The following is a 12,145-nucleotide window of genomic DNA, read 5'->3' as shown; positions in this document are numbered from 1 at the left end:
GAAAGTGGAAAATAAGGTTTGTAATCCTCATCTGAAGCAGAAACTAGCAGTGATATAAGTGACTGCTTAATAACTGCGTGGTGGGGCTGGGGTCTGCACATCGGCCCTCTGGAGACACAATGCCCCAGCCTCACCCTGAACATCTCAGGCTGTGAGGGATCCCAGCCCAAAATCACATCCTCCAGCCTCAAGTCCACTCTCTTTTCTCATGCCAGGAAGAGGGGAAGCTTTCTTTAACTAAAACCTTGGTCCTAATTGAGCAAGAACGTCCAGATTTGACCTCTTGCTTGCCTACTTTGCCATCGTTGTGTTGGCTTTTCCCTGGGTTGACTTCTGCACTGCTTTCTGCAGTGAGGATATGAAGATATTAAAAACCACTGTTGTCACTAGAGCTAGAAGCAGCACACCGGGTGAAATACTTCCCTTTCCACCTTTCCACCCCTGCCCAGAGCGCGATGCTCCTGCCCAGTGATGAGCCGAACCATGGCCTGGTGCAGCCACGTGGCAGTCTGGACTCCCAGGTCGCAGCAAGATTTTGGCCAGTGATGGCATCACCACGTAGCTGTCCTGCTCGGTCACCGTCCCCTCCTGGGACGTGCCAAGAGAGCGCTAGGCATGGGCTGCTTGCCTTCGTCGTCAATGCATGCATCATGTCCTGCAGCCCTCGGGAGACAGGATCTGCAGGACATCCTAGGCACTGGTTTTCACGTATTAAAGACAATTTGTTAATGCTTTTTTAAAAATTTTTCCTTTTTTCCTTTCCATTGCATTGCCTTATGAATCTAAACAAACTTGACTGGGGATGCTGGCAGGGGAAAGCAAACAGGGACTAAATAAACTCTCTTCCAGCCAAACACTTCAAGAGTGAACGTGCCCCATTGCACAAACCAGCAATACAGTGCCAGAGCCAAAGATAAATAGCGTCCCTCCAGCCGGAGTCCCGGGCAGGGAGGTAGCTGTCGTGGGAGAAAAGTATACAGCTGGAGACAAAGCCAGGAAGTTAATATTTAAGCATTCAGACAAGGAACAAATGACTTAATTAAATCAATTACAGAGGGAGAAATGGAGCCACTTAGAAAGCGTGTGTAAAGAGATGGCAAGGCTGCTACTATCTCATAAAAGAGAAGAAGGGAGAGTTAGCAGGGAAGATAAACAGACTGGTCTAATCCCTGCTGTTAATTAAGAGCCGAGCATTTGCACTGCGCTGAGTCAGGGTCGCTCCAGCACTTCCATTATATACACCACATTTGCAGCCGAGCTTAGTGCCCAATCTACAGGGATATTTGTAACCAGATGGAGTAAGGGAGAGGCAGACCAAGATGTTGGGAGGGAGGAGAGCAGGAGAAAGAGGTGACATAAAAGCTCTTCCATGCTCCCGAACCTCCCACACCTTGCACCAATAGCCCAAACCCAGCACCTGCCCTGCAACTTCCCGGGCAGCAGGGCTGGGGCCAACCTGCCGCACAAGGAGAGGACCTTCTTCCCTTCTTCCCTTCTTCAGCACGAGAAAGTCCTGCATGATCCCCCAGCAATCAGTCCAAAGAGGAGAAAAGGGAGGATCGTGAAAACATCAAAGCAACACTTTGCACAGTATGGAGACTCCAAATGGATCAGCAAAAGGGCTTTCATCCCAGAAGATGCCTTGCTCTTATTCCCGACTTGGTGCGGGGTGGAAAGCAAGGATATTTCCTAGCATGACTTCCATTTAAATGACTTTTTCCCCTCCCTGCTGCTCCCTCCCCAAACATAGCTGCTTCAAATGCTGGCCATGGACACTCAACGGGAGACGGAGCCAGCCTGAAGCTGGCAGCTAGGCTCTAGGAGAAGGGTTTATGGGGGGATTTGTCAGTTAAAGCATGTTTGGGTTCAGACACATCACACGCAGTGTCAGAACTCGCTCTGCCTCATAAAAAGACATACTTGCTATGGAAAGTGTTCCCTGGGGTTTTCTCAATAGGCAACAAGCAATTACAGGCTTTTGTAACTGACTCAGCATCAACAAAACGGTTAAACCAGGACCTAGAAGTCTCTGTGTGAAGCAGACTGAAAGTGGTTGACAGCTTTGGGGCAGGGAGCTTTCCTCTGCAAGGCCACTTCAGACATTTCCTTCATAAGCTTTTAAAGCCTTAACATTAGATTTCAAGCCAGCGATGTACAGAGTTAAGAGTTTTTAGCCGGTTTGCCGTCACTCCTTGTAAGTAAATAAGCAAATAGAAACCCATCTCCCATCTAAGGCTGTAAAAACCCCATGTCAGGGAAAGGCCACTGATGTTTTTGCAAAGTATGATCTTATCAAGAATAATTAGTTGTCATAAAAATTTGCTCTTCCCCATGTAACAACAGAGATTTTTCTAAAAAAGGGGCAGAGGCAAAGCAAACTTAGAGCATCCTTCTGCAGCCCCATCCCTGCCCTGACTGCGACATGGCTCAGACCCTCAGTCCTCGGGGCATGCAGGTGGCATAGACGTGTGTGCAGGGCACCCCAGGAGGTGTCCAAGGGCCAGGTCACATCCCCACTGCACTGCCTCAGGGCTGGGAGCGCGGCACGCAAACCACTCGAGCATTGCTTTGAGTGGCAGCGGACACTTCAGCACTGCTCCTGAAAATAGCCTCCATGGCTGTGCATACACTTCAGCCTGCTTAAGCCCCCGGCCATGCTCCTAATGGGCTTGGGGAGACTCCGACGCTCTGTGCCATGGAAAAACACATCTCAACAGCTGGAAGAGAAAAAAAAGGAGATCAGTAACTCACTTGTTTTTGTTCTTCTCCCAAGCTGTCCCACATCGATGCAACAATTTTTGATACATCTCCAAAGGTAGCATTGGGGTTTTGCCCTTTGATGGCTGCTTGCGTGTCTCTGAAAAACAGGGCGTAGGCTGACACGGGCTTCTGGGGCTCATTGGGATCCTTCTTTTTCTTCTTCTTTTGGCTTTTGGGCTTTTTGCCCAGGTCTGTTGATGGTCTTTTCTCTCCAGTAACCTGCAAAACCAAGAGATGTCTCTTAGTGGTCAGCTGGGAGTAGTCTGCTCCAAGTCCCTGCTAGAGCTTCTTAGCAAAGGGGACGAGAGAGGGCACGGGCAGAGAAGGGCTCCCAGCGCGGCGGGGAGGGCAGCAGCCCCGGGGGTCTCTCTGGCCCCCAGGAGCCTCCAGGATCATTACACAAATTGCTGGTGGGTGCCTGAGCCTGGCTTGGGTGCCTCCTCACAGCCTGGTTCACGGCTTGGGTTCGCCCCTTGCTGCTCCAGTGGTCCCTGCTCCAAAACTGTGGCTTTCCAGACACTCCTCCTCGGCCTCTCCCCTTCCCCCTCCTCCTCCCCGGCATCACAAGCTCACCCTCCTCGATCCTCTTCTGAGACCTCTCCAAACACCTTGCTTCCTAGCCACATCCCTTTAGCAGTCCGTGAATTTTTCCAAACTCGACTTCTACATGGTTTCTGATTTCCAGCCCAATAATCCCCCTTTGCCAGCTGCTTCTGACTGCCGCACGTGTGCCGGCGGCTCAGCCTCCCTGCTCCCGAGGCAGGAGGGTTGCGACCAAGCAGCACCAGCAGCACATTAGCTGTCGCGCTGGGGCCATCCAAAATTTGTTTCACCCTGCTAACAGGTGAATCCCAGGAAAAATATCCCTATCCAGGGTACCCCTATCCAGGAAAAATATCCAGGAATTAAACTATTTTAATCTTATGCATTAAACGCTTTGCACGCACCGCTCACTCTTTACGACTGGGCTGGGTGCAGCCAGATGACTAGGTCCGGCTGTATCCACACTCGGTGCCCCGTGGGCGGTTGAACCAAGGGGAGCAGGACACAGGCCACAGTAGTTGGACTTTGTGGCTGCTGAGCATGAGATGCTGCCACCAGGCTGGGAAGTAAAACAGCAAGGTGGAAACAGGGATGTTTCCAGTGAAGGTAGCACAGAAAGAAGATCCTATGGCTGAGCCTCCGCCGGGATGCCCTGGGCAGCGTGTTGAATATATGAGACCACAGAAGCTTCTGTGTGATGGTGTGCAAAGGAAAAGACCCCTGGAAAGTACTTGGACACGCACCAAAGCTCTCAACACATTAACTGTGGTCAGTGAAAGCTCACACCACAGGGAAGCACCATTATCCTTATTTTATAGCGGAGGAAAAACTAAATACACCAGTGGTTAAACACAGCAGAGAATAAAACCGCTGCCAGCTGGCTGCTGCAGTCTGGATCTCTGCAGCCCTGAGGGCAAACAGGGCACCAGCACCTCCGCCCGCAGACCCACTGTGCTCAGGCACCAAGTGCTCAGCCGCTACCCGACTTCAGCAGTCCCTGCTCTACCAGGTACACGGGCTAATTACATCACTTAGAAAGTTGCCCGGTCTGTCACCTAGAGGTCTAACAAAAATTAAAAAATCAATTGACACAGGTCTAAACACCAAGGCGTTGCAAAAACTGTGCCTCCCGGTGAGCGCTGGAAGCAAAAGGCCTTTTCTCCTGATGGATTTGCTGATTTGATTGCGTGCTTGGAGGCGCTGAGATTTAAGAGGCTTCACTTCAGCTGGCACAGGGCAGGCACGGGGAGGAAAGGGCAGCAGTGCTCCTCTTCTCCCCTCAGCAGCTCTTGACTGGTCATTAAGTTCAGTATCAGCGCAGTGACATTTGTCAAACAGACAGTGACCATTAGTGAATGAGCAGAGAGACCAAAAAAATTGCATTTAATTTAAAATTGCCCAATTGGGCTTGAATGGGAGGCCTGGAGGTGAAAGGCCAGCTTATTAGGAGAAAAAAAATGCATGACAGGGCTTCAGCCCATTAGCAAGTGAGATGGTATTTTAACTAACCGTAATCCTGTTTGGTTCACTTAAGTGCCGCGGGGGGAACCTGCTCTCCTCACGGCCGTTGACCAAGCGAAGGAGTCGGGAACAGGTGCAATGCAACCGCAGCCACGACGACAGTTTTACATCGGTACTGCCTAGGCAGCACCAAAGAGCAAACGGTATTTATGGAAAAGAGACGCTGCCTGCAAGGCTGCCTGGAGCCGGCAGTTCCCAGGAGGGAGCAGAGCAGATCAGGACTTTGCCTGGTTTTCCCGAGGTTTGCCAGGTGTGACGCAGCATGGGATGAGACAACAGCCGAGCCCCAGACTGCAGAAGATGCTTGAACAACCTAAGCCATGTTCACGGCTAAAGGCAAGCCCTGGCGAGCCACTGCCTCGCTGCCCCAGAGCAACTGCATCCCCCAAGGGGTGAGCCATGGCCAAACCGACCGTGGAGGCACAGGCAGTGGGATGAAGTGCATGGCCACCAGCCCCTGCATGGACCTGCTCTGGAGAGGCAGCAGAAGGTACGTTTAACACCAGATGTGGACTGAGGCAATTCACTGGTGACAGATGTGATGCCATAAACTTGTGGCTTGGTGCCTTCTTAGATTTTAACCCATGAAGAGCAGGAACCTTATGGACACCATGATTTTAATAACTATGGAGAGAGATCACTAATCCAGCTGGAATCTGGGCTGTGACCACCTCTCCCTCCCATGCATGTGTGCACCCCCCCGAAGCAATGAAGCAGGTAAATGCATCAGTGAGGCTGCAAGCCCTCCTAAAATCATAAACTCCCTGGCTCAGAGGACCTGCTGGACCTGAACTACCTACCCATTTCTTTAACATGTGACCTTCTCGGTCACAAGATTAATTTCTGCTTGTTAGACTTTGCTTTGATGACTTGTTGCAGAAAGGCCCTTAATGGCCATACGAAAAATGACTGCTGGGTGAACAGAGCAGCTGTGTAGATAGAGAAAGCAAACAGAAACCTGCAGGCCACAATGCGGTTCTGCTGCTTTCTTTACACTTACGGTCTCCTTCCTCCATCAAATACATCACTCCTGTTCCACTTGTCTTGCTAGGTAGTTTACAGGGCAGAAAAATGAGGAGGCATGCTTTTAGGATTAGGAAAAATTCAAATGTCTGCAAGTTGTCATAATTTGGACATCTCCAAATTCTTGCCACCCCCACAGGCATCACTGGCTCAACGAGAACAGAAGATCCAACCCCAAAGCCATGTCCTCCCCAGTGACTCCTCTGGCCCCGGACGGCTGGGAGGAAAGCTGGGTGACGCTGAAAGAGGCAGAGGGAGAGAACCTGGTGTGTAACTAAGCTGAAACTCATTTTCCGCTGACATGGAAGATTTCAGCTCCCCCGTAATTGCCTGGAGCTGTGTGACACGGGCTCTGGGAGATGGCAGACCATGGGGTCCAGTGGCACAACCCGTCCCACAGTGTCCCACAAATGTGGAATCACAGAGTTTGAGAAACTCCATCTATTTTCAATCACATGTATCCCTTCTTTTTACTAGGGATTTATTTTAGGAATAAATTTTTTATTCCTAAATTTTTTTTAGGAATTTTATTCCTAAATTTTATTCCTAAATTTTATTTTAGGAATAAATCCCTAGTTTTATTCCACTGAAGCTCAGTTTTCACATCCACATGTGCATTCTGCTTTGAAATGTCCTGATCTGAAGTGAAAGCTGACAATGGATGAAAAACTACAGAATTGATGGGAATACATTTGACTGGATTTTCATGGAAAGGGAAAGGTTTTTGCTCAGTCGTAGCTTTTTCCTAGTTTTCCAGTCTCTGCACTGTTTGCTGCTCTGGTTATACATTCAAATCCTGTCACAACCATCTATTTTTGCGGGACAAGGTTACAATACCAGTGCTTCTGGTGTCATCCTTGGATCAGCACCTTCCAGGAGAAGATTTTCCACACAAAGCTTTAATCAAAGTCCCCCAGGGAGCCCAGTGATTGACCTACAGGCACAGAGACCCACCGGGTGTCGAGGCAGCAACCCTGTGATTGCTGCAATTTGCCCTCAGTAAATAACAGATGGAAGACTCATGGAACACAGCATGTGTTGTTTGCTTTGCTGGTGCATTTTGAGAAAGATGGGCAACAACCAAGATGTCCGCAAAACCCTAGGAAATCCTTGGGTTTCTTGATGCCACGCTCAGCAGCAGTTGTGTTGGCTGTAGAGACAGACTCTGTGCCACTAAGACATTGCTGACTACCTAAAACACTGCCTGGGCAAACTAAAAGGCAGAAGACTCTTCCTCTTTTAATTTCTGGGGTTTTTTTCCTTAGCAAGCCATGCCCGATCAGCTCAGTTAAATCCCACCCTGTGTTATTTTCCTTCCCTGTTTTAGTCTCCTCTACCTGCCACCAGAAATCTAATTTTGCACCCAAGCAGAACCTTAGCCCTGAACCTGCTTTGCTCATCAAAACCCTCATCGGAGGAAACTCTGCAGCTTGATGGACCTGGTAAACCGTGGAGAGAAAAGCCCAGCTCTCATTGCCAAACTTGCTGCATGCACAACCCAAGCATGTGTGCTAGCCTGCCATGCTGTACCTGACCCTAGGTTGGAAACAATCTCCCCATCCTTGGGAAAGTCTCCCACTATATATACGTATTTAAAAAAAAAAGACCAAAAGTCTGTGCTCTTTTTTAGTGCAATTTATCCCTCACTGAAAAACATAATCTGCTGTTTTCTCGCTGTCTGTTAAAACAGGAGTGACTGCACGTACCTTATAATGTGACTCTGTCTCCTCTTCCTGAGTAGAACTGGAGGGAGATGGTGTAGCAGACTTACTTCCCGGGGGCGATGGGGAACCGTGGGCAACACCGCTCCGCATCCCCATCTGAGAAATCAGCTGTGACTGGCTGAGAGCGCTCATGGGGCCGGCTAACATCCCGGGGCGATTGATCAGGGGCACTTGACGGTTGGACTCATAGGACGTGGTGTCCGAGTGGACCATCTCCTGGATCTGAGTTAGGAGAATATCACTTTGTAATTAAAAAATGTATTTATTTATTTATTATACTGTCAAAACACTTTAAGACAAACTCTTATTGACTGATTGAAAATTATTCTACACAGCTGGTAAAGTCTCCCTTGTGCCCCCTTCCAAACAAGCCCAGAGCAAGAACTGACTACTGTGCACCCAGGGCTCTGCTCCTGCCATCGCCCTGCCCACAGGGACTACAGAGAGGTGCTAAATCCTCTTTGTACGTAGGTCTGCGTGTCCAGGAGTTGCCCCTGCTGCCTCAGGGACCAGTGGTGTCTGGCACCTAGCAGCGGTCTGAAAGAAAAGTTCAGAAATGAGCAATTTTTGGCCAAATCACCGGGAGAAGGGAGGGCGTTGCAATGTCCTAGGCATTTCTGGAGCCAAGCCTTGCCGCTGCACACGTGAGGCCATTGCTGAGCACTGGCACATGTTGTGCCAGGGTATTTGGGGGCCATGGCTGATAGTCCAGCCCTGAAACATCAGCGATGCAGAGTTAGAGGCTGTGGATCCCAAACATGCTCTTTCTGAGCAATACTCGGTGTTGACGTTTAGTAACTGCATAGGTGAAAAAATATCTGCTTGTCTGACTTTGTGAAGGTACCACAACCAACCCTTCCGCATCCCCTGTACGGCTGTCGGGTCGCTAGTGCTACTGGGGTGAAACCTGGAAGTAGTAAGCACAAAAGCAGTCAGGGGAGGCCCCAGGTCCCCACTCCTACCACATCGCTCTGCCCCAAGCTGTGACACTACCATCAAGCCAGAGGTTTGCTTGTCTCCGAGCCCCAGAAACCCTGAGCACCACAACATGTCCCAAGACGGACCCCAACACGTGGGGGCAAGCTCTGCTGGTGGCCACCACCTCATTACAGCTCCTCCTGGAGACGACTCTTCCGATTTTAAATATTGCGATCAGTTCCAATCCCACTCAAAATGAATGTAGCAGAAAAAAAAAAGTCCAGACAAGGGCAAAGAAAATTATGGGCTGCCTGTTAAGATTTCCCAGTGAGGGAAGGAATTAGAAGCAATGTATGTGTGTGCATGCGTGTAGGTAGGAGATGAGGGAGGAGGCTACATGATAGAGTTGTCCCCAAAAATGAAGAGTTTCCTAATACCTATTTATCTGTTCTTGTAACGCGAGAGTGAGGGGACATCTGGTGGGACCGAAAGGCGACTAATCACACACGGCCACAGGGACGCATGGACACGGCACAGGCCACCGGCACAAGCGCGGCCTCCTGAGGCTGCTGAGCCCAACGCTCTTGAAAGTTTGAAAGAAAAATGAAACATATATATATGGCTAATAAGAAATGTCAAATGCTCCATTAGACAAAACAAAAGTACCCTGTGGCGTGCATATCCCCCCACGTCATGGCATAAACCAAAGTTCAAGTGGTTGGGTCAGGCGGGAGCAGCATCAACCCCCTGTCCTGGCCAAGGAGGGAAGGTGAGACGAAATGAGATGAGATGAGATGAGATGAGATGAGATGAGATGAGATGAGATGAGATGAGATGAGATGAGATGAGGACAAACGCAGCCACACTGTAGGTGCATGGAAGGTTTTGGGGCTGCCCTACTGTCTGCTGAGCCAAGACCCCATTTCCAGTTTGTACCATTTTCCCTGAAAACCCCATTTTCACCCCAGGACCCATCCCTGCCCGGCCGCCCCCAGCAGCAGGGCTCAGCCCCACCGCAGCCCCCGTGGGCAGAGCCAAGCTGCCGTGCAGCCTCATCCAGCCACGGAGGAAGCCAGTGGGAGGGAGAGCAAACCCTGCCTGAAACGTTTTCCAGACTTTTTCCCTTTTATATTAATCTGATTAATGTTAACATGAGTTTAAAGACCCAGGCTTTATTTATTAACAATCTTCATTTCCGATAAGCCCACTGAGGTGCAAATTCTCATTACCAGGGGAGGCTTGCCAACTCCATTAGCAGCACATACAGAAAGAAACCCAGGGAAGACCTGCAAGGGCTCGGTAGGCTTCAGAGGAAATAAATCCAAATGCAAACCCAGATTTACTGCTGCAGGTCAGCAATCAAGAGCTTTACACAACACCCGACAGCATGTTCTGCTCTCTTTTGGATTCTCCATTAGTAGAGGAGTGTGTGTCAGGGGAACAGATTTTCCTAGATCTGCCCTTTTTCTGTATTAATTATGAAGTACAGGGATTTAACTCGCAGGAAAAAAATAACGTCTTGCATTTCAACAGCACGAGGAGTCTGACTGAGGCTGACTTGGGGGCCTTGCTGAATTGCTGTCCTCGGCTTTGGCGGTTGCAAGGAAAGGTCAGCTTACAGAGGCATCAGGGTTGGCTTTGCTCCGTCGCGGAGCCGAGGAAACTTGCTGCTGCTTGAACTATGGCAAGTTTTACGTGCCCTTAAAACCTGCCTTATTGCAGAGGTCTGGTCTCTCCTTGCCACGCGCTGCTGCATGGGAAATCCTGGCCAAAAAGACATCGAGGACGTGCACGCTGCAGCCAAGCAAGATGGGGATGGACAACGGGCCTGGGCAGCACAGGAGGCATCAGAGAGGCAATTTTTGCATTTGCAATTGAATTTGCAAACGTCGTGGGAATGGCCAGGGGTGAGACAGGCAGCGACGGAGAACCTGCAAGGTGGGGAGACAGGTCAGCACCCATCTGCCGTGCGAGCAGCAAGCTCCTTCCCAAATTCCAGTGAAAAAGGTGCATTTGTCTTGGATTTTGCCAGTTTAATCCAGACCTTTCATGTTGGAGAAGATCTGCCAGCTGCTAAGGAAAAGAATAATCTATTGTCCTTATTTTAAATTTAAATGAAGAAAAAGTTTAGAAGATGGGTGTTTTAGAAATGGGGAAGGCTATGAAACGTGGCTTAAAAAATTTTAAAATTTAAAGTAGCTCGTTCACATTTGCAGCCATGGCAGCCTCTTGGGTAAATACTGTATTAAGACAATTTTTTTGAAACTTTTATTATGTGGCCAATAGACCACAACGGCTCCGTTTATCCATTAAATATGTAATCATACACTTTTTCTTTACAGTGCATGTTATTTATGCATCAGAGCAGAACAAGTCCAGGAGTGCAATTATGGATATGGGACACGTGCTTCAAATGCTTATAAAATTTGTAGGAAAAAACAGAAACCTGAGCCCTGGCTCAGAGAATCCATGCAGAAGCCTCCTGCAGACAGCAACCCAACCACAGCCCTCTCTTAAAAAGCAGAGACACTGCATTTTTCCTGGGACATCCCCCACCCAAGGATATCTCAGCCCAGAGGCCTCCTCCCAAGCAGCTGCCTATTTCTTTACATCATTAAAAACTGGTGGTTTTACTTAATACCTTTGCTGAATATTGCTGGTTCTGACCCCCTCTGTCACTCTCCCATGTCTCCATGTCTTCTCCCTCTGGCCAGGAGGTTTTGCAGAAGGACATGTACAACTATGCTCCCGGCATGCAACCCTGCTGACCGCTGTCTGGAGGGGCAGGGTCTGGCCCCACCATTTGCCACTCACTACATTTCTCTCCACTTCCCTTTTTAAAAAAAAAAGGCAATTTTGGAAGCAACACACCAGGTTGCCACCTCCCCATAGCCCCTGCCCATGGCTCCCGATGTCCTCAGGACCAGAGAGGGTGAGCGGTGGAAAAGCCATTTGTGTTCTCCAGATGTAAACAGTTTGGGGTGAAAATGAAGGCGAGCAGCTTGTGTGCAGCCCCAGTGCGTCTTCCGTGGGCTTTAGGGTGATGATGGCCTTCGCTGAAGCTGGGGAAAGGGTTAGTCCTGCTTTCCGCTGCGAGACCCTGCAGACACTGAGCTATTTCAGGGGCCTTAGTCGTGCACCCAAAGTAGATGATATCCCCCCCAGGAAAGAACCAAGGACAGGGAGACCCAAAGATGCTCGCCTGCAGCAAATGGCCTGATTAGGCAAGTAAACAAGGAATGAAATTGCGATGACGGCAAACTAAAGTGAAAGCAGGAATGCGACGTTCCCCCTGTGAGAGCAAGCAACCTCTTCTGCCATGGCGCATCATCCTGTGGGATGCGACCCCAGCCACAGGCTCGCTGGGGCTGCACCCGCGCCCTTCCCCTCCACAAAGCATTCAGCATCCCCGCAGAGCCCGACTGAAGCACATGTGTAATTAAATAACCGCCCTGCAAACGTGATTAGCTCCGTCACCAGGAGGAGCGGCTCTGAGAGCCAGGTCTGATCCTGTCTCCATCCCGGGCATTCAGCGCAACAAGCTCGCCGCGAGGTGCTGCAAAAGGCTGAAAAGATGTTTTGCATCTCAGAGGAAACATGAGTGCAATGTGACGTAGTCATAGATAAAGTAATTAAGTGCATCTTACTTAGCAGAT

At 49.6% G+C, this 12,145-nt stretch overlaps 1 protein-coding gene across 1 annotated transcript in view; it reads right to left on the bottom strand.

Moving 5' to 3' along the window:
* Nucleotides 1-12,145, bottom strand: part of TOX2 (TOX high mobility group box family member 2) — a 156,730-nt gene that overhangs the window by 18,375 nt on the left and 126,210 nt on the right. The window contains exons 4-5 of the mRNA XM_072879461.1: nucleotides 7,554-7,793; nucleotides 2,752-2,979 (exon numbers count right to left, since the gene is read on the bottom strand). Of these exons, the coding sequence (XP_072735562.1) occupies nucleotides 2,752-2,979; nucleotides 7,554-7,793 (468 nt within the window). The remainder of the gene's footprint in view (nucleotides 1-2,751; nucleotides 2,980-7,553; nucleotides 7,794-12,145) is intronic.

This window comes from Ciconia boyciana, chromosome 14 (genome assembly GCF_034638445.1).
Source record: "Ciconia boyciana chromosome 14, ASM3463844v1, whole genome shotgun sequence".
Lineage (NCBI taxonomy): Eukaryota > Metazoa > Chordata > Aves > Ciconiiformes > Ciconiidae > Ciconia > Ciconia boyciana.
Note: the sequence above shows the minus strand (reverse complement) of the source record. Positions and strands in the feature narration are given on the sequence as shown.